At 37.9% G+C, this 23,334-nt stretch overlaps 1 protein-coding gene across 1 annotated transcript in view; it reads left to right on the forward strand.

Moving 5' to 3' along the window:
- Nucleotides 1-3,590: 3,590 nt before the first annotated feature.
- LOC106880721 (DNA-directed RNA polymerase, mitochondrial) overlaps nucleotides 3,591-23,334 on the forward strand; it is a 272,154-nt gene continuing 252,410 nt past the window's right edge. The window contains exon 1 of the mRNA XM_089341545.1: nucleotides 3,591-3,917. Within this exon, the coding sequence (XP_089197671.1) occupies nucleotides 3,746-3,917 (172 nt within the window). The 5' untranslated portion in view covers nucleotides 3,591-3,745. The remainder of the gene's footprint in view (nucleotides 3,918-23,334) is intronic.

Raw genomic sequence — 23,334 nt, forward strand, 5'->3', positions numbered from 1 at the left:
GCCATGGAAGCCTCCAGCACGACGTCCGACATGACCATTGAAGTCACCAGCCACAAAGAGAAGGTCTCTGTCTCTTGTCGATGAGGTAGTTTGCAAGAGGGTGTCATACAATTGGTCTTTCAGCCCATCCGGGAGCCCCGGTTGAGAGGCATAGGCTGAGATGACAGTAGCTAGCCTATGATGAAGCACTAGTCTAATCTTAAGTACTCTGTCACATACTCTAACTACCTCGATTACCTCATCAACCCATTTCTCTGCTAGAAGTATTCCTACGCCCCCGACTCCGTCAGTGTTCCCTGCCCAGAAAAATTTGTAGCTGTGTTCTTTGCCTGTGAGGAACCTCGCAGAACCTCCTCTCCAGCTTACTTCTTGGATGCAGCGCAGATCTACGCGTCACCGTTCAAGCATCTCAACAATCTCACCAGACCTACCTTTCAGGGTGCCGACGTTGAGAGTGCCAATCCTGACAGTGTGGGAGGAGTGGGCCCGTGTGACCCTGGGATGGGGGTAAGCAGTGTCGTGAACCTGAAAAGAAAGCTTGCATTTGGCAGTGTTGATAAACAAAAACAATACATACAACCTTCATATACTACCCAATCTTTATGCGCTATAAGGTCGATAAGAGGCGGGGGGTATAAGGTCACAGGCAGTGTTCGCGGAAGAGGATCTAAAAAGACTTCCGGTACTGGAGCTTCGTCGCGTCGTGGGTTCTATTAGCATAGAGATTCCATACGAAATTGTGGTGGAGATGGAAAGCGAGCTTGGTTATATGTTTGGGTTCGCGCGGGAGAGTCGAAGATGAAATGCTGGAAGAAGTGGTGATTCAGAGAGAGAGAGAGAGAGAGAGAGAGAGAGAGAGAGAGAATACAATAGGGAGGGAGAGGGAGAACCGGCAGCAGTACATCATGCTGGTCAAATTCGTTAGGTTTTTAGAAAAAAGTTGAAACACAGCAGTGTTTAAACGTGAGATTAAATGTTTAAATCGGTAACAGAAATGAGAGTTAAAAATCGTAATTTTTAAAGGGAGTTAGAGACAGATTTCACTCAGGTTTGGGCTAAGGAGCAAAAACTTCAACAAGTAGATGCGAAGACGATAGATCCCGTGAGATAGAGAAAAAAATACATAAATAATCATGAATTCAAAACATAAGTGTCTAGTTAGAGAGAACGAAGTGGGGTGGTGGAAGGGGAGCGCTTCAGAAGGGATAATATATGAAAAATAGGAATGACTTAGCTATTGTTCATGTCTTGGTGAGCTTCGTCGTGGGTTCTATTAGCATAGAGATTCCACACGAAATTGTGGTGTAGTTGGAAAGCGAGCTTGGTTATATGTTTGGGTTCGCGCGCGAGAGTCGAAGAGGAAATGCTGGAAGAAGTGGTGATTCAGAGAGAGAGAGAGAGAGAGAGAGAGAGAGAGAGAGAGAGAGAGAGAGAGAGAGAGAGAATACAATAGGGAGGGAGAGGGAGAACCGGCAGCAGTACATCATGCTGGTCAAATTCGTTAGGTTTTTAGAAAAAAGTTGAAACACAGCAGTGTTTAAACGTGAGATTAAATGTTTAAATCGGTAACAGAAATGAGAGTTAAAAATCGTAATTTTTAAAGGGAGTTAGAGACAGATTTCACTCAGGTTTGGGCTAAGGAGCAAAAACTTCAACAAGTAGATGCGAAGACGATAGATCCCGTGAGATAGAGAAAAAAATACATAAATAATCATGAATTCAAAACATAAGTGTCTAGTTAGAGAGAACGAAGTGGGGTGGTGGAAGGGGAGCGCTTCAGAAGGGATAATATATGAAAAATAGGAATGACTTAGCTATTGTTCATGTCTTGGTGAGCTTCGTCGTGGGTTCTATTAGCATAGAGATTCCACACGAAATTGTGGTGTAGTTGGAAAGCGAGCTTGGTTATATGTTTGGGTTCGCGCGCGAGAGTCGAAGAGGAAATGCTGGAAGAAGTGGTGATTCAGAGAGAGAGAGAGAGAAAGAGAGAGAGAGAGAGAGAGAGAGAATACAATAGGGAGGGAGAGGGAGAACCGGCAGCAGTACATCATGCTGGTCAAATTCGTTAGGTTTTTAGAAAAAAGTTGAAACACAGCAGTGTTTAAACGTGAGATTAAATGTTTAAATCGGTAACAGAAATGAGAGTTAAAAATCGTAATTTTTAAAGGGAGTTAGAGACAGATTTCACTCAGGTTTGGGCTAAGGAGCAAAAACTTCAACAAGTAGATGCGAAGACGATAGATCCCGTGAGATAGAGAAAAAAATACATAAATAATCATGAATTCAAAACATAAGTGTCTAGTTAGAGAGAACGAAGTGGGGTGGTGGAAGGGGAGCGCTTCAGAAGGGATAATATATGAAAAATAGGAATGACTTAGCTATTGTTCATGTCTTGGTGAGCTTCGTCGTGGGTTCTATTAGCATAGAGATTCCACACGAAATTGTGGTGTAGTTGGAAAGCGAGCTTGGTTATATGTTTGGGTTCGCGCGCGAGAGTCGAAGAGGAAATGCTGGAAGAAGTGGTGATTCAGAGAGAGAGAGAGAGAGAGAGAGAATACAATAGGGAGGGAGAGGGAGAACCGGCAGCAGTACATCATGCTGGTCAAATTCGTTAGGTTTTTAGAAAAAAGTTGAAACACAGCAGTGTTTAAACGTGAGATTAAATGTTTAAATCGGTAACAGAAATGAGAGTTAAAAATCGTAATTTTTAAAGGGAGTTAGAGACAGATTTCACTCAGGTTTGGGCTAAGGAGCAAAAACTTCAACAAGTAGATGCGAAGACGATAGATCCCGTGAGATAGAGAAAAAAATACATAAATAATCATGAATTCAAAACATAAGTGTCTAGTTAGAGAGAACGAAGTGGGGTGGTGGAAGGGGAGCGCTTCAGAAGGGATAATATATGAAAAATAGGAATGACTTAGCTATTGTTCATGTCTTGGTGAGCTTCGTCGTGGGTTCTATTAGCATAGAGATTCCACACGAAATTGTGGTGTAGTTGGAAAGCGAGCTTGGTTATATGTTTGGGTTCGCGCGCGAGATCGAAGAGGAAATGCTGGAAGAAGTGGTGATTCAGAGAGAGAGAGAGAGAGAGAGAGAGAGAGAATACAATAGGGAGGGAGAGGGAGAACCGGCAGCAGTACATCATGCTGGTCAAATTCGTTAGGTTTTTAGAAAAAAGTTGAAACACAGCAGTGTTTAAACGTGAGATTAAATGTTTAAATCGGTAACAGAAATGAGTTAAAAATCGTAATTTTTAAAGGGAGTTAGAGACAGATTTCACTCAGGTTTGGGCTAAGGAGCAAAAACTTCAACAAGTAGATGCGAAGACGATAGATCCCGTGAGATAGAGAAAAAAATACATAAATAATCATGAATTCAAGACATAAGTGTCTAGTTAGAGAGAACGAAGTGGGGTGGTGGAAGGGGAGCGCATCAGATGGGATAATATGGTACTACTCAAGCAGAGCGGACCCGAACGCGCAGTCGCGCGTCCGCGCTAGCTAGTCGTGAGTGGTCGATCCTATCTTTCAGCCATGTTACTGAAAGATAAGAAAAAATTAGGTGGACTGAACCACGTTGTACAAGTGGATGAAAGCCTGCTTTTCAAGAGGAAATATGAGGTTGGCAGAATGGTTGAAAAGTTTTGTGTGATAGGCTTTTACGATGTCACTCAGAAAAAGGGCCACCTGCAACATTATAACTGATAGAAAGGCTGAAACGTTAGAAGCTGCAATCATTGAAAATGTGGAGCCAGGAACTACGATTTTCACGGATATGTGGCCCATTCTGGTCACGGATAAAACGTAGACTGAAATATAAAAGTGGATCATGTGGTAACATGAAATGGTCACATATTGATGAGCCAATGTACCGTGATTATTACGATATGAAGTGTGGGAATTCGTGGGAGAACGGTAAAGGTTACAGTTTTTTTTTTTCTTTTTGCGTTTAGCTGTTATTTCTAGCATATCAAGTTTCCCTCAGTGTCTAATCCCAATGTGCACCTTTTTTAAAATTTATTTACGTTGTTTAGAAAATAAAAATTATTTTGTTCACAAAATTTAATTAAAAGAAAAAAAATGTATGAAGTTAACAAAAACAGATAGTGTGTTATTTTTATTCCTTCTACCTATCTACGTTGTTTAGAAAAGAAAAAAGTAATTTTAAAAAAATTATTTACTTTGTTTAAAAGAAATTATTTACTAATTTGCGCACGCGCGCACATGTATTCATTTGCGCGCGCGCGCACTTTTCGTAGGATCGACCACTCACGACTAGCTAGTGCGGACGCGCGACTGCGCGTTCGGGTCCGCTCTGCTTGAGTAGTACCGGATAATATATCAAAAATAGGAATGACTTAGCTATTGTTCATGTCTTGGTGAGCTTCGTCGTGGGTTCTATTAGCATAGAGATTCCATACGAAATTGTGGTGGAGTTGGAAAGCGAGCTGGTTATATGTTTGGGTTCGCGCGCGAGAGTCGAAGAGGAAATGCTGGAAGACGTGGTGATTCAGAGCGAGAGAGAGAGAGATAGAATACAATAGGGAGGGAGAGGGAGAACCGGCAGCAGTACATCATGCTGGTCAAATTCGTTAGGTTTTTAGAAAAAAGTTGAAAGAAACACAGCAGTGTTTAAACGTGAGATTAAATGTTTAAATCGGTAACAGAAATGAGAGTTAAAAATCGTAATTTTTAAAGGGAGTTAGAGACAGATTTCACTCAGGTTTGGGCTAAGGAGCAAAAACTTCAACAAGTAGATGCGAAGACGATAGATCCCGTGAGATAGAGAAAAAAATACATAAATAATCATGAATTCAAAACATAAGTGTCTAGTTAGAGAGAACGAAGTGGGGTGGTGGAAGGGGAGCGCATCAGAAGGGATAATATATGAAAAATAGGAATGACTTAGCTATTGTTCATGTCTTGGTGAGCTTCGTCGTGGGTTCTATTAGCATAGAGATTCCATACGATATATATATATATATATATATATATATATATTCCGTATATATATATATATATATATATTCCGTATATATATATATATATATATATATATATATATATATACAAATATATATATATATACATATATATCGGTATTATAAAAACATAAGCCCAGAGAAAAAGCACGGTGTAAGAAATAGAGCAGTCTATATTTTTATCTCGTGAAGGCCAGTTTATGGGAAACCCTGTGTAACTCCATGAACCTGCCTTCACCTGATTAATATATATATATATATATATATATATATATATATATATATATATATATATGGCTAATGAACGATTGAAAATGGGTTGTACGAGAATTTATTTATCACAACATACATACATACATGCATACATACATACATACATACATACAACAATCGGTTCGATACATCTAGCATCGATCCCCCATGAGTGGAACTTTCAACGACTGGTTCCAGAGCATCTGGTGCTGCAGATGTATATCATCAGATGATAAATAGATACAACTCATTAAAATAACAGTTCCGCAATCTAACTTCTCATTTTGAAAAAGAAAAACAGCCAGACGGAGGAAACCTCCGAACTTTAGGCCTCACCGAGGCAATGACCTCCGACCGAGACCTTTGGAAATATGCTGTGCGTGAGAAGACCCGGCAAGCCAAGTGAGACCAAACTCCAAGGCCTCTGCCAGGGATAGACCAAAATCCAAGGCCTCTACCAGGGATGTAGCCAGCCCACTTATGCGTAACATTCCTTCTTTGCACACTAAACTCCGCTTGCGAAGACCTGTTGAGGCAAGTGAGATCGAAATCGAACAAAATTTGTAGACTGGCACCCATGCCAACGTCTTCATTGAACACTAAACTCGGCTTGTAAAGACCTGTTGGGGCAAGTGAAAGCGAAATCATGATGGCACCTGTACCAGTCAATCACTAAGAGCACCATCCGAGCGTGATCGTTGCCAGAGCACTAACTGTCATTTCGTGCCGGTGGCACGTAAAAGCACCCACTACACTCTCTGAGTGGTTGGCGTTAGGAAGGGCATCCAGCTGTAGAAACTCTGCCAAATCAGATTGGAGCCTGGTTCACCAGTCCTCAGTCAAATCGTCAAACCCATGCTAGCATGGAAAGTGGACGTCAAACGATGATGATGATGATATATATATATATATATATATATACTCTTTTTACTCTCTTACTTGTTTCAGTCATTTGAGACTGTGGCCATGCTGGAGCACCACCTTTAGTCGAAGATGTCGACCCCAGGACTTATTCCTTGTAAGCCTAGTACTTTTTCTATCGGTCTCTTTTGCCGAACTACTAAGTTACGGGGATGTAATACACCAGCATCGGTTGTCAAGCGATGTCGGGGGACAAACACAGACACGCAAACATATGCACACACATACATATATATATATATATAGATATAAATATATAAGACGGGCTTCTTTCAATTTCCGTCTACCAAATCCACTCACAAGGCTTTGGTCGGCCCGTGGCTATAGTAGAAGACACTTGCTCAAGGTTCCACGCAGTGGGACTGAACCCAGAACCATGTGGTTGGTAAGCAAGCTACTTACCACACAACCACTCCTAATATAAGGTTAGTGAAGTCAGCGGTTGGAATAACCATCTCAGGAATAAGAATATCCGTTTTATTACCGGTATAAATTACCTATGTTAACCCTGAGCATACATACGTAAGCATATTATGCTCATAGGATATGGGCAATGACAAAGATAAACAAGAGTTTATCAGGAATCAAATTTAAATTAAGCAGAAAATGGAGAAATCTTGAGCAACAATATTTGACTAACGTCGAATATTATTTTTTAATACAAAACTTTATTCCATATTACAGCCGTTTCCAATATCCTATGGTGTTGCCATTGAAAATTCTAAGAATCATATTCGTAATATTTTGTAACACATCTGATCGGGAACATGGAGTGAAGAAAAATAAATAGAAGTAAAGAAAAGAAGAGCCTCGAGAAGAAGAATGAAGGATTAATATTTATTTTTCTATTTACATCTACTCATACTGGTCTTAATAACTTGCCCTTTGTTTTTTAATTTAACTGACCAATTATATTGAAAGCTGGACTTTGGTTAATCCCATTACGAACAATAGGTGGTTGGTCTTTACAATATATCAGTAAGTAAATAAATGTAATTAATTGATGGGCATTGTATTTGGATAAACTATTAATTAGTACTATTAATATAAACTTAAGAACGATTATGATTATTTCTAAACGTTATGGCACTATCACTCCCTCTTTTTCTAGACCTATTGGCGTATCCTGTTATGGTAAAGTATTTATTTTACTTTTTTATCATTTTTACACCTTGTTACTCCTAAGGCTTTGGTCGGCCAGAGGCTATAGTAGAAGACACTTGCCCAAGGTGTCGCGCAGTGGGACTGAACCCAGAATCATGTGGTTGGTAAGCAAGCTACTTACCACATAGTCACTCCTAATATAACCCACCAATTAATATTTCTAGTTCAGTCATTTACTCAATGTCCCAAAGTATTACACTGCAAAATGGTATGATTTAAATATATTAAGCCTTCATTCTTCTTCTTAAGGCTCTTCCTCTTTTCTTTTCTTTTATGTATTTTTCTTCACTCTGATGAAGCTCCATGTTCCAGATCGAATGTGTTACAAAATATGACGAATATTATTCTCAGAATTTTCAATGGCAACACCGAAGGACATTTGAAGTAGAAACGGCTGTTAGATGGGATAAAATATTCTATTAAAAAATGATAATTGATGTTGGTCAATTGTTGTTGATCAAAATTTCTCCATTTTCTACTTAATTTAAATATATGTGTGTGTGTGTATATATATATTTCGTTTTGGGATTTGGTTTGCAAGATTTTTTATGTGATTTCGTGTGTTGAAGCATATTCTGTTCTGTCTGGGGAGAGTCATTTTCTTTTCGTGCCTTGAAATTTAACACACTCAACGTTAAAATTTCCACTTATTATTTTTATTTTCCTAAAATTTTCGTTGCGTCTTGCAACCTTTTCAATAGTTTTGACTCTCAAAAGGTTGCAAGACGCAACGAAAATTTTAGGAAAATAAAAATAATAAGTGGAAATTTTAACGGTGAGTGTGTTAAATTTTAAGGCACGAAAAGAAAATGACTCTCCCCAGACACAACAGTATATATATATATATATATACATACATACATACATACATACATACATACATACATACATATACACACACACACACACACACACACACACATACACACATTCAAGGGAGAGTCAAAAATGATATGCACTCTTGTTTTTTCAATGCATTTACCCAAATTCAGGGATGTCATTTTTCTATATAGTCTCCTTGCTTTGTGATGCACTTGGTCCAGTGGTCCACAAGCTTGCGTATTCCCTCCCAGAAGAACATTTTCAGTTAGATTTGCAACCATTTATACACTGCTTCCTTCACATGTTCATCCGTAGAAATCGACGACCTCATAAAATATCTTTGAGTTGTCCAAGGATATGATTGCCAGAAGGGGTAAGATCCAGCACCTTAAAACTCAATTGATTAATGGCATCAACGGTCTGGGTGGCCCTGTGTGGGCGAGCATTGTCATGCAACAGCAAAACTTTCTTTGACAATAGGCTTCTGCATTTGGTGCGAATTGCTGGCTTCAGTTTGTTGGCCAGCAAAACACTGTCACTTGCACAGCTGATCGTACACCTCTTTTCCAGAGAAATCGGATCACTACTCTTTGTTCTTCTTTGGTGCACATTACTAGTTTTGCAGCCATGCTTACACTGTAAAGGCAGAAAGAAAATTGGTACAATTGGGGGCTCAAACTTCGATCACATGACCACAATAGTACCAACTATAAGCACAGAAAGCAGTGTGATACATGCATACACACACACGCACACACACACACACACACACACACACACATAATTTTAGGGACAAAATCCAAAATTACAGGTAAAAACTCGATTAAAATCAATTTATAAAAAATTAAAATTAAATTGAGCTTTACAGATTAAAATATATATAAATATATAGTTTTAGGGAAAAGAACCAAGTTTCATGAACTCATTGATGAAAATCCACTATCACATATAGAAAAATTAATAATTAAAAGCACAATAAATGAGTATAATATAATACAAAGTAAATATCATAAGATAAAGATAATAAAATGACTACACGTGTTTCATAACTAATTTTCAAATAGAAAGGAAATTTAAATCGATTAAAATCAATTAAAATTATCGAAAATAAATTCTATTCAAAAATACAGCTAATCGTCAGGTCTTAAATAGAACTATAATTATAATAAATAAATATATATATCTCAACCAACAATAAGTACCAAAGGAATTTATATAAAATACTTATTTTATAAAGATAGAAAAATTATTAAAAATATCAAAATAATAAACATTCCATAATCATCCCTACATCCATTATAATATATGCTAGCATGTATATTATATACAAAAACTAACTTACATAAATTATTATCGTTTTAAATACAATTTGAACGAAGTTTAAGGTTAAAATAATAATAAAGATAATATTAGTACATATTTAACCGGTGTAGTAGTTAAAGCTAGACTATTTAAAACTAAAAACGTTTATTTAATTATCATTAAAAATCAATTGAATAATAGAAAAATACAAGAATACTTATTTCTACAAACGTAGAAATAAAAATAAAAATATGAATGAAAAAATTATGAATGATAAAATTAAGAATGAAAAAAATTATTAAGAATAAAAGATTAAACTTTATATATACTAAGTTTTAATAAAAAAAACCTTTAACGATATTATAAACAATAAAGACAAATATTATTAATCAAAAATCGAAAATATATCAACACTATTCAAATCGAAGTCTTATATTATGTTGAAATGATACTCTAACTTCTAAATAATTTAGTGTTAAATAAGTTATCTATTAAAAATAATCTTTAAAAAAACCAAATGAATAATATAAAAAACAAGAATACATATTATTTTCAAATAGTAGAAAATCATTTAGCAAAGTAATTATATATATATAGAGAGAGAGAGACACACACAAGCGCAGATATACGCACACACACACACACACACACACACATACATATATGTATACATATATATGATATTCAAGATGGCGACTTGATGATTGCACGTGTTTTCTGTCCTGGAAATCTCGTTGGAAACTATAAACAGAAAGGGGTCTGTAGATTTCCAGGAAAACAGTAGTTGAGTACTGAATTAATTGTTAAATTAAATATTTAACTACATGTGTCTTTATATATAAATCATTTTAGACTCTACGCTTTGGATTAATTTTTCTGTCAACTGAAATTTTACGAAAAGAAGTAAATTCCATGTTTATTTACACTCACAAGCCCAGAACATAAGACTGCACTGTTATACCCTTCGATTTAATCTGTGATTGATTGATTAATTTCCCAATTCCTCTTGATTTCACTCTCCTCTATGTCTCTCTCTCTGTGTAGCACGCACACACACACGCATGCACACACACTCTCTCTCTCTAGCACGCGCACACACACGCTCTTTCTCTCTCTATCCCTCTCTCTTTCTGTATATTTATCTATTGAGTATGTCTGTATATGGCAATATGCCTATAGAAAGGTTATAGCAATATACTCAAAGACACATATCTTTCTTCCCTACCCCAAGTAATACCTCTCCCATCTGTGCATCCATAGATCAACACAACTTACATCTCTCTTTCTTCCTTTCTCCCTATCTCTCCTTATCTCAGTCTATCTCTAAATATATACTAATACCTTTCCCATCTGCGCACGCATAGATTAATACAAATTACACCTCTCTTTCTTCTGCTCTCCCTATCTCTCCTTATCTCAATCTTTCTCTAAAAATATACTGGAAGTAACAGCAACTTAAAGATGTCTCTGCTTCACAAACTATGTGGATCTCATACACAATGTGAAAGTGACACCGGCACTAACCTCAGATCACAACATAATAGAGCTAACCATGTATGGATCAAAGGAACCCACAGACATGCAGCCTATGAGAAGTACCCAAAATCTATCCACTCTGAACTACCACAAAGCAGAATGGAAATCAATTGAGATAGAGATCTCTACAACTGACATAGACATGAAACTGAAAACTTATGTCTGTAATGCAAGCCATATGCTACAATTTTGTCTCAGAGAGAAGAGCCATAGCACATGAAAACAAGGTTCCCAAGGAGAGAAAATTTTTTATGAGATGACGTACAAAGACTGTAAACTGCCTCAACAAAAAACTCAGTGGCAGTGAGAAACCCCACCTGGAAACAGCACTGCTGGAAATTAAGAAACAACTGAAGCACTCCCATGAGAAAGAAAGATCAAACAGAGAAGCCTGGGTCATAAAAAATCTTAAATCTGACCCCAAAACCTTCTTTAAGTCTGCTAAGGGACTGCCTCTGTGCATTGCAGGGTAGAGCCACTCCTCCAAAAAGATGGCTCCCTTACAGAAAACCCAATGAGGATGAGTGAAACACTAACTGAACAGTTCAAACGTGTCTTCAATACACTTCTATGGCACATGCAAGTTAGCAAACCTATAGAATTCTTTACCGCTACAAATGCTGAACGGGAGGCAATAACAATTGAATACATCAACATTGAAGAAAAGGATGTAATGCTGGCAATAGATGATGTAGATGCAAACTCACCTGCTGGTCCTGATGGATTCCCAGTAATCCTGCTCAAGTTATGCAAATAAGTCCTTGCAAAACAATTGCAGCTACTTTTTCAGAGCTTCCTCGGAAATAGTAAGGTCTTGGACAAACTAAAGAAGGGAATAATATGCCCTATCCATAAAGGAGGAAGCAGAGCAGATGCTAAAAACTATAGACTTATCTCTCTGACCTCACACAACAGCAGTCATGGAACAAATAATCCAAAGGAAATTAATTGCATTCCTTGAAGAGAATGACTGACACCCAGCATTGTTTACGACCAGAGAGAAGCTGCCTGACACAACTCTTGCAGCATCACAACTGGGTGCTAAAGCAGCCGCTCAACAACTCAAATGTGGATGTGATATACCTCAACTTTGCAAAAGCCTTTGACAAAGTCGATCGTGATATGATTTGTCCCAAGCTGCGAAATCTTAGCATAGTTGGAAAACTTGGAGAATGACTACAAGACTTTCTAAAAGACAGAAGTCAGATAGTGGTGGTCAATGTGGCCACCTTCGAGGTCATCCCATAAGTTCTGCCCGATTTTACCTTTTTTAAAATTGAATGAAATTTGATAGTATTTTAGAATGTCTAATGGAGTTTAAAATTATTTTTATGCATTTTGTGTACATTTAAACTAATTAAATATTATTTTACGGAGTAATAGAATTAAAATTTCTTTGATTAAAACCCTTTCTAACATGGAAGTATCCAAAGAGCATTTGAGGCACATAATGCTTTATGAGTACAAAAAAAAGAAACTCTGCAGCCGAAGCGACTCGAAACATACACTCAGTTTATGAGAAAGAATGCTTGAATGAAAGAACTTGCAGAAGATGGTTTGCAAAATTCAGAAGTGGAGATTTCAGCCTTGAAGATGAAGATCGAACAGGACGTCCATTGAGCTTAATGATAAGCTCCTTGAGGAATTACTTGAAGAAAATTCTGCATTATCAGTTGAAGAATTGACAATAAAGCTTAGTGCAAACTGTTCAGCGTCATCTTCAACAATTTGGAAAGGTTCCTAAACTTGGAAAATGGGTGCCTCATGAATTGTCCGAAAGCAACCGTAAATCCTGAGTTGACATTTGCTCTTCTCTCCGTTCTCGCGAACTCATTTCACCCTTTTTGGATAGACTTGTGACTGGTGACGAAAAATGGATCTTCTATCAAAATGTTAAATGTCGTAAACAATGGCTTGGTAAAAGGGAAAAAACTCAACCACAACCGAGAAGGGAACTTCATGGGGAAAAAGGTTCTTCTCTCTATCTGGTGGGGTTGCAAAGGAGTAATTCACTTTGAATTGTCACCACTTAATGCAACAATCAATGCTCAAGCCTACTGTCAGCAATTAGAGCGTTTGAACCAAGCTTTGAAGAAAAAAAGACCCGCTTTAGTGAATCGAAAATGAGTGATGTTTCATCAGGACAGTGCGCGACCCCACACTGCAAACATCACATCACAGAAGATCGAAGAGCTTGGTTGGGAAAAAATTCCTCATCCACCTTATTTTTCCGACCTTGCTCATTCAGACTACCATTTGTTTCGTAGTTTACAGAATCATGTGGGGGACATAACTTTTGCAAGCCAAGAGGAGGTCGAAACTGACATTTTAGAGTTCTTTGCTTTGAAACCAAAAGGGTTTTACATTGATGGGATTAGAAAGCTTGTAAATAGATGGGAAGAAGTCTTAGATAATCAAGGAAAGTACAATTAGATATAACATTTGATCACTTGTTTTCATTATTCAAAATTCAAACAGAACTTAGGGATGACCTGATAGATCTTCTGTCAAGAGTTCCAGATGCACCTACCTCAAAGCAAGAAACACAGATAAGGGCAGTAACATCAAACTCCCTCATCCACCAAATGTCACACATCAGAGGGGGTTTAGTGAAAGTGTAGCAAAGTAAATGGTGGTGCCCCAGCATGGCCACAGTCCTTTCACTGAAACTTAACAAAACACACACACACACACACATATAAAATCAACTATAAATAAGGGCCAAAGGAAAAAAATTTCTATGCCAATATGCTGAAAAATAGATTTTAGATCGTCTAAATATGTACAATTTTCACTTTAAATATACAGTGTGTTGAAACAAGAGAAACAAGCTAACAGAAATTATTCCCGAATCGGACCAAATTCTGGATTAATCGAAAAGGATTCTTCCCTTGTCAGCGAGAAACACCTTAAAAGGTATTTTAATATGCTGGCCACTGATAAAATTCAGTTACCTCAGTAGATGTGGATGGTCCAGCTACCTCAGGCATGCAATTCTCCTTCTCCACTGTCTTCTCTGCATCTCCATCCTCACCTGGAGCTTCCTCGTTAGGTTTCACTTGATGTTCCTTTGGTTCTTCCTGGTTTTTCTTTCTTGTGCTTCAGGTTGAAGAGCCTGGCAGCACATTTTCCTTATGTACCTCTTCAGTCCGCACTCGAAACATCTTGGGATTCTGCCCTGGACCGAGAATTTCGGTTTTGTCTCATTCAGCAAAATTATAAATTCTAGAATTTCCTCCAGTTTCGCTGCTGTGGCTTGAATAGTCACCCGAAGACTCCTGCCACACCAGTTCTGCACTTTTTTCTCCTCGAACTCCAGCAGTGTCACCTCCTTCTTGATATTGGAGCAAATGGCTGCCAGAAGCCACACTGATATAATTTCAGATGGGTAACCTTCTATTGTGATTTTTGTCGTTTTTTTTGCCAAAGTATGATGGTAAAAGAGACAGCTCGTTCATGTGCAGGGTGATCGTAGAATCATCCCTAGTGTCATATTCTGACATGAATTGTACCTCAACGGTACCGAATTTCTTTCCTCTTTTCATGAATGCCACCTTGAACAAAATAGGCTTTAGGACCTTTTCAATTTCTTCGGTAGACGCTATCTCTATTTTCTTTGTTGTAAGAGATAGTGTTCTATAAATTATCGTTCTTGTTCTTGTTTCTTCTGTGGCTTCATTGGAGGGGGGGGAGTTAATATCACGTTTGCTCCCTCTCCTCGCAGAATTGGTTTAAATTTTCCACGACCTCTCTCCTGATGTTGTATCTTCTTTGCTGCTTACCGACCACTGCTGCATAATTTTCCACACTTCCTTCCGAGTCACTTTTATACTCCTAGTCGACGCTCTCCAGGAGCTACAACACTTCATATAAATCACTAGTCATTTTGTGCAGACTCAATTCCCATACAAAATGGAAACAATTCGCCCCTAATGGGGGAACAGCAGGGAAACTTAACCTGTTCAGGCAATCAATGTGTCAAAAGACTAACAATTTTTAAACATGAGGTAGTCCCAATGGGAACAACTGCAATAAACGACGTCAAACAATAAATAACCAACCGCATCTCAAAAGTGTAGCTCGCCAATTGACATTACTGACTCTGTCAGTCCACTATTTATTAGTAGTGGACCAGCCCACTCCTCACCTCTGGGCGTCCACCACAACACCTCCTCCCTTTGAGACTTTTTTCCAAAACATTTTTTTTCTTTCATTACTTTGTTCGTTTAGTGTCCAGTTAAGGATATTGTAGCGGTAACTTATAACTGGGACGGCTTGTTTTTAGCATTGAGCTCTGTTTTTAGTATTGATCTAACTCGTCTATAGTACTCTTTCTTTATTTTTTTCTTTCATTTGTGTGTGTTACGTCAATCCTTTTTAAAATATAAAAATCAAGTAGATTGAGATGATTGGATTTTATGGTACACAGAATAAGAATTGGAACATATAGAAATTCTGGAAGTCACCAAAGCAGCCGGGTGTCTAAGGAAAATCGTAATGTAAATTACAGCTTTTGCGTTTTATTCTTTCTCACAGTTGGCTTGTCAGCCCTGTTAGTTTCGCTAGACCCCAGTGTTGAACCCAATCCTGGGTCAATGGATTTCGTACCATTCAAATATGAATCAAAAATTGAGACGTTTAAATTTCTGTAATTTTTAATTTTTAATCACCTCTTATTTTGAACTTGACAAAGACAGACGTACTGTTGAAATATTGTTCAAATAAAATATCTATACAATCGAATCGCGCTCTTCGTCTTGACTATTATTATTATTATTATTATTATTATTATTATTCAGTAGTTTTATTTTTATAACGTGCTTTCACTTCACTAGCGAGCGCAGCTCTGTGTGCCTTGGGTACGTGCTGTGGTTTGCTGTGATGCTCTTACGGTTACTGTATTGAAAGTGTTTTGCGTAGGATGTGTGCAGTGCCTAGTAGTGCAATTTTCTGTATGTTATATATATTTGTAAGTCCTGGTGTTTTTGTTATGTTATGTCTGAATATTTTTTTATTATACCTAAGGCACCTACTATGATAGGAATTGTTTCTGTTTTTAGATTCCACAATTATTATTATTATTATTATTATTATTAATAATAATAATAATAATAATAATAATAATAATAAAGGAGTTACGACGCAAAAACGTATATAATTAAATGAACATATTTATCTTCTTCAATATATATTTCAGTATAAAGAATTCATTAAGAAACTTAATAAATCAAAATTCTTTTACACATCTTCAGGAAAAATAAATATAACACCAGAAAACTACATTCGGCTTAAAATACAAACCGTTCATGGCGAAAAAATTTCACAATTACATACACATACCCATATACATATATACACATACACACATACATACACATATATACACACATTTCCACGTATACCCATGCACATGTATATGAACGGATGTACGTATAAGTAAATAGAGCAATAGCAAAACTAAAAATACTAAAACTCAGACCCTAATACCCGATCATAACAAAATTCAGTTATAGGAGAAAATAAACAATGAAATTATCTAAACCAAAAATAAGTATGTTTGCGAACGTGAACACATCTGAACCCATTATACGTTAGTTTATTAATTAGTTTATGCTTTGAAAATAGAATAAAAAACAACTCAAGATTGCACAAGTTGCAATACTTCCTACCCTTATCGTAAGGGAAATTCCTCCCAATAATTTACCATTCTAATGAAAAATTCTTATTTTGTTCTTTTAACCCCCAAATAAACCTTCTAAGACTAGTACTAGCTATTTTACTCCTATCTCTAAACGTATTAAAGTGACAAGAAATTCTCCTACAAATCATATCCGAAGAACAACCCACATAAACACTAACATCTGTATCGCTCTTAACCTTACACTGATACATTATATTCTTTAATCTCACGTTCGGACCCTCAAACCGTAACCTCCTGGGATTAATCTCTGTTACCTCAATCTTAGAACCTATAATATTATTACCTAAGTGAGGGTCCTCATCCCTATTCATTCCATTCATGCCTGTCTTAAGAACTTTAGAATTATGCGCTGCAATAATATGCTCTAGGTTCTTAGTATTGGAAAAACCAAACCTAACACTATGCGTATTAATAATTTTACCGTAAAGCGAATTTGCAGGGAAATGCTTACTAATTACCTCCCTAAACTGAGCTACCAAATTCGACTTAACATTTTGACCAAATGGTAAAATAAACCAAAGATAACCATCTTTAATATTATCAAAGCCTTTTGCAAAATACCTAAAACATTTAGAATTACACATGACATTATTAAGAGTATGATCATAAATTTTTTCATTGTTAGGGTAATCCTAACCAACCTAACCTTATTATTCCTAACATCCCTATCTACTCTAACCTCACCAGATTCAGGTTTAACATAATAAAACTTATCTCTAAAACCAGCCCTATTTAAAGCTTCATTATAAAAAGGAGCTTCATTATCGAAACAACACGATTAGCTGATAACTTAGAAAGCCTTATCGAAATATTTCTAACTAAATTATCAATAATTCTTCTAGGGTGGTTACTCAATCTACTTATATATTCCAGATTAGTAGACGGTTTATGGTACGGTCTATACGTATCATTTTTTATATTAAGTGTCACATCTAAATAATTGGATAGCGAAACATCATCATCGTAAGTGATACTCATTCCCATCCTATTAAAAGATCTAGATAACCTACCTTTAAGTCTCTGCAAATATTGGGTAGAATAATTCCTAATATAAAGAAGACAATCGTCCCTATATAAACCGCCCCTAACCATAGGGAATAGATCAGCCAATTCATACAAAATATAGGAACCCACAACATCCGCTATTTGAGCTGAATCAGAACTTCCCATGGGAATATCGAAAGCATTAGGAGTATCTTTACGAATCCAAATCTTATCATTAAAAGAAATAAACGACTTCCTAGCAGCTAACACTACTTTTATTTCACCCCCAGTAAGCCCTGCCTTGTTATGAAAGAACCAAAGAGCCTTATTTAGTATGATAGGGTTAATAGAAGCATAAAAATTAGAAATATCAAACTGTATAAATTTAGCATTACTTTTGTTCTCAATAGAACGAAACCATTCAATAACCTGATTAGTACTAGACCATAAATACAATTGTAATCCATCAATTATAATAGGAATATACCTATCCAAAATATTTTTACTAATAATCCCAATGTCGGATTTAGCCGGGCAAATAAACCTCAAAGATGGCTGAGTTCAAAAATTAAGTTTATGGTCTTAATTTTATGGTTTCTAAGAAGAAACCGCGGTTCCTTCGGCACTATAGGTTTAGTTCAGTTCTGTTCGCAATATTATATTTCTCCATTATTTTCTTAACTTCCAAATTAGTCTTTCTGAGCGTCCATCCATTTGTAATTTTATAATTTTTTTCAATCTCCTTCCTAAGTAAATCCTTGTAATGCTCCTTATTCAGTCTATAAATATTTCCGGTCTTGTCAGATTTAACGAAAATTCCTTTATTACTTTTCACTTGTTTGGTAACAGTATTAAGATATCTCAAATGCTGGTTCTTGCATGGCGATTTACGAAACTTAATATTCTTAACAATCGACCAACTTTCTTCTTCAAACTTATCTAACCTATAATTATAAGGTGGGTTGTTTCTGGAACGGAACAATTTCTTAAACTTCAATTCATTCTCGGGTAAATCAGTTATCTGTTCTTTCTTGTCAAAGAAAAACGCCTTCCAACGAATTCTGTTAATAAATGAATGGACGTATTTGTTTTCATCTGTAAGTGTGATATATGTGTGTGTGTTTATATATGTATCTGTGTTTATAAGTATATAGGTGTGTATGTATGTGTGTGTATTTATGTTTGTGTATGTATATGTATATATGTATGTATATGTATATATACTTATGTGTGTGTATATATAATTTAAAATTTTTGTTATGACTAATAGTTTTTATTTTTGTAAAATTAAAAAAAAATTTTTTTCGGTTTTTGTAATTGTGAAATTTTTTCGCCATGAACGGTTTGTATTTTTAAACCAAATGTAGTTTTCTGGTGTTATATTTATTTTTCCTGAAGATGTGTAAAGGAATTTTGATTTATTAAGTCTCTTAATGAATTCTTTATACTGAAATATATATTGAAGAAGATAAATATGTTCATTTAATTATATACATTTTTGCGTCGTAACTCCTTTATTATTATTAATATAACCAAAAGGATCGATTCTTGAAGAGTCTACATACCTTCACTGTCGTTTTCTCAGCTATTTTGGTGATGATTTTTTGAGTTAGCTTACCAATTATTTTTGTTGGTAGTTAATTTATAATATATTGATATTATTATTATTATTATTATTATTATTATTATTATTATTATTATTATTATGTTCCACACTATTCATATTCAGAATTTTTGTTGATCCACACTATTTATTAGTAGTGGACCAGCCCACTCCTCACCTGTGGGAGTCCACCACAGCAAAAACAGAGGAGACATCAACACCCTGGACAACTGTGAGTCCAAGAAGAATGCCAAAGTTCACCAGAAGAAACCAAAAGTGAATGTATGAATGGAGGAGAAAAACAGTAGCAAAGTAAAGCTGGCGAAACAAACGAAGAGAAAGGCACCAACGACTGGCGGACTGAGAATGGATGTGGGCGCAAGGTGGGTTCACAAAGAAAATGAAATAGTACATGCAAAGGTCTGGTAAAAAGAAAACCAAACGTCTACAAGTTCTATGTAAAGGGTACCTGCTGGCATGGTGACATTGGGACAGGGTGCAGGTTGCTCATCACAAATCCTATATGAGCAGTGCTCATTCCACTCGACTGAAGACCAACAATATAATAAAAAAATAAAAAAATTAGGGACAATCAAAACGGATCGAAATCGTTTGGGATCTACACAAAAGAAGTCGAAACAATACAAAAAGTTCCCCAAGAAATGAGGAGGTTCAACCGTGGAAAGAAAAACCTACGAAAAGACCACGGTAACCTCGGGCAATAATGTCACATAATAACACATTTACAAGTAGGTAACTCTGTTTTAGCTTTGTTTCTTTTTCGGTTCATAGGATCATGCTCAAGGTGGCTGCGTGATTCACACATACCATCCTCGCTACATTCACCCATCTTTTGTTGAAACATTCACTAGACAAAGCGTCCCTCTCTACTCTCACATGATACTTGAAGAAGTTGATGAGAGATTCACCAGAGAGGAAAGTATTTGTCTTTAATCCGTTCAGACGCGTCCACCAGACGCATTCTTTCGCCATAGTCACTAGTACGATGAAAATAGCTCTTCCTTCCCGTTTGAAGGAAGGAGTCGCGACAATATTGACGATAGACTCGGCTGATAAACAAACTCGTCGCACGTGACAGCAGTCGTTCGATATAAGCCCACAGGTCGGAAATGGTTGAACACTGCACGAGTGTGCGTGCAGAACGGTTTCGTCGTTCTGAACGCATCTCGGGCAGGTTGGCCCTGTGTTTCTCGAGCCGTGTCTGTAGAGCTTATCCCGAATGTGTAGTGCTTCTTGATAGCACTGCCAGGCCAGGGATTTCTGGAAGTTGCCCATAGGTCCCGGCCCGAATGTCGTCTTGAAGAGGCAGGTCAGTTATTCCTGGTCGACGCCCAGGTTAGCCCCGAGATAGTCGTCGTACCTTCCCTCCACTAATCCCATATAGAATGCTTTGGTTGTGTTGCAGTCACTGAAGGTCGACTCGGGACGGCAGAGTTGCTCCAGAGCAGCCTCGACACTCGCGGTGCCATTCGCCCTTCCTCGCCTCTTCTTGATCCACGACTGCAGCTCGGTCATGGAGACGATCTGCAGGAAACCACGTCACACAAACGGCGACCATACCTGTTCACCGTGGTATACGTAGAGCCGGAGATGTCGCAGTCTCGGCGCATGTCTGCACATCATCAACCACGGTATGCCCAGCCATCCTTTCAGCGGGTGCTGGCAGCAAATGGATCACCTGACCATTGGAACGCTTCCTTTTCACAAGAAGCAGAAGAGGATACGTTCCAGTTTTTTTATAGCAGGGTCGGGACAAGGCAAAACAGTCAGGCGGGTAGTAGATGACGGACGCGATGTACGCGTAAACAACCTCCGCCCGACCTTTTAGGGACAGCTGCCTTTCGGCCCATTGCCGGGAGAGAGTGGCCACCCTACTCATTATCTCGTCCCAGTTCTTCTCCGTTTGAAGGTCCAGACCGAATTAGACCTCGAGCAACTTGACCGGCTCGTCGGTCCAACGTCCCACTACTGAGGCATTGCGGGACGGCATTGGCTTGCTTCTCCAGGTGCCGAGCCGCAAGCCCACTGACTTTCCTGATTCATTTTCACTCCGGTCACCGCTTCGTAGTCTTTCAGTGTCACGCCAAACAGCTCGATGTACTCGTGGCTAGACACTATGATGGTGACGTCGTCCGCATAGGCGGACACGCTCGTCCCGCACCTCAGTTATGGCGGGATACCCCACAGCGTCGCCAGCTTCCGCAGTAGTGGCTCGAGAGTCAATACGTACAGAAGCGACGAGAGGAGACATCCCTGACGGACCAAGCATGCAATGTCGAAATTCTCGATAGATGCCCATTCACGCGAATTACCGAACGGATGCTTCTATACAAGGCAGCTATCCAGCCGCGGAAGACGGGACCGAAACCAAGTATAGGGTCTACCCTATCGAAAGCTTTGGACTGATCCAAATTGATCAGGGCTCCACCCATGCCAGGGACCTTAACTCCCCTGTCTACGACGTAGTACATCAGATGGAGGTTGTCATAGATTCTCCGGCCTGGCACGCCGCACGTTTGCGCCTTGTCGACTAGTTTCTCGATGACTACTGCCACTACTGCCTATTCTCTGCAGACAGGGAGAAAAATAGATGTAGGGTCCGTGGATTATGGAGTCTGGTCTAATTTATAGCTATGATTTCTAATTCACCTGACTTTATGTCGAAAGATTTTGTGTCTCTTCCTTCGGTTTTTCCTCGAGATCACTATAAAGTTTTTTTAGAAGAGTACTGGTATCTTCCAACTGCGTCGGGGTAAATGGATTTTAGTGTGTGGTGCAGGGTTGGTGTGATGTGCAATATTTTAATGTGTTCTTGTGTTGATGTAATCCATCAACTCTGTATTTTTCGTGTTGATGGCACTGAGCATTGTGTGTGTGTTTGTTTTTGAGGTGTTGTTGATCTCGGTGTCGTGTGTGCTAGTGTTGGTGTTCGAAAAGTTTTCGTGAGTTGTGTATCTCCCTGCTTTGTTTGCGTTTGTGTTTGGTTTGGTTCCTTTCTTGCTCCTCTTCCTCCTTCTTTTTCTGGCTATTTGCCATTCCTTCCTGCTTTCGTCTTCCGACGAAATTTCTAAGGAATCGGAAGGGGGTAGGGGCAAGTTGTAATCTTCTATGTGTGTTTGTGTAAGTGGTTGTGTTGTTGTTTTCGTTGTTGTTGGTTGTTGATTGTTTGTGTGAAGTGTATGTGATATAGGGGAGGGGGAATCAGCCTTTGTATTTTCTTTTGGCTTTTTGTTTCTTTAGTTCTTGCTGTTGTTGTCGTTGGTGTTTTTCCAGCTGCTGTTGTATTCTCAGTTGTTAGTGTCGTCTTCTGTGTTGATGGTGGTGTGGGTAGTAGTGGTTTCTTCCAGGATTTTTCTGGTTGTGGTGGTGGCTATTGTTGTTCTTGTTTTTTTGTGGCAGTCAGACAATCGTTTTTCAAATGTGTTTCGCTGTTGCACAGAAAGCAGCGTGGCCGCCTGCCCTCCACCACTATATACAGTTTGTGGCTTTCTGTTGATTCTATGGTGGTGGGTAATTTATTAATTGTTCGCTGATCAATCTGCAGAAGGATCTCAAGTGTCTTTCCGACCCAATTTTGTTGTTCTAAAACAGCAATTTCTAGGATATTTGTTTCCTCCATCTCGAAACAGATGGCAGATAATAGTCATTGTGTCTTGATTTCCGGAGGCACATTTTTATTGTGAATTGTGTCACTCTCTGGCCTAAATACTTTGGTATCATCACTAACCCATCCGTGTTGATGGTCAGTGTAGAGAAACGTTTGGCCAGATTTTCGTCCTGGAATCGGACTTGGACGGTGCCGTATTTGTGCCACCAGTTCATGTATTCCTTGTGTGGCCAAACAGGGCGAAAGAATTTTTCTAATTTTTGTTGTGGTGCTTGCTCTTGTCTTTTTGTTTTCGCGTTGATAATTTTATAAATGATCGTTCTTTTCTGTGTGTCTTCTAGGATGCTTTTTTTTTTATGTGTAGCTGTAAATTATCTCCTTCTTTGCTAAGGAGGGCTTTTGCGTCATTTATTTGTTGCGCGGTGAATTTGACTATG

Source organism: Octopus bimaculoides, chromosome 24 (assembly GCF_046866305.1).
Source record: "Octopus bimaculoides isolate indiv1 chromosome 24, ASM4686630v1, whole genome shotgun sequence".
Classification (NCBI taxonomy): domain Eukaryota; kingdom Metazoa; phylum Mollusca; class Cephalopoda; order Octopoda; family Octopodidae; genus Octopus; species Octopus bimaculoides.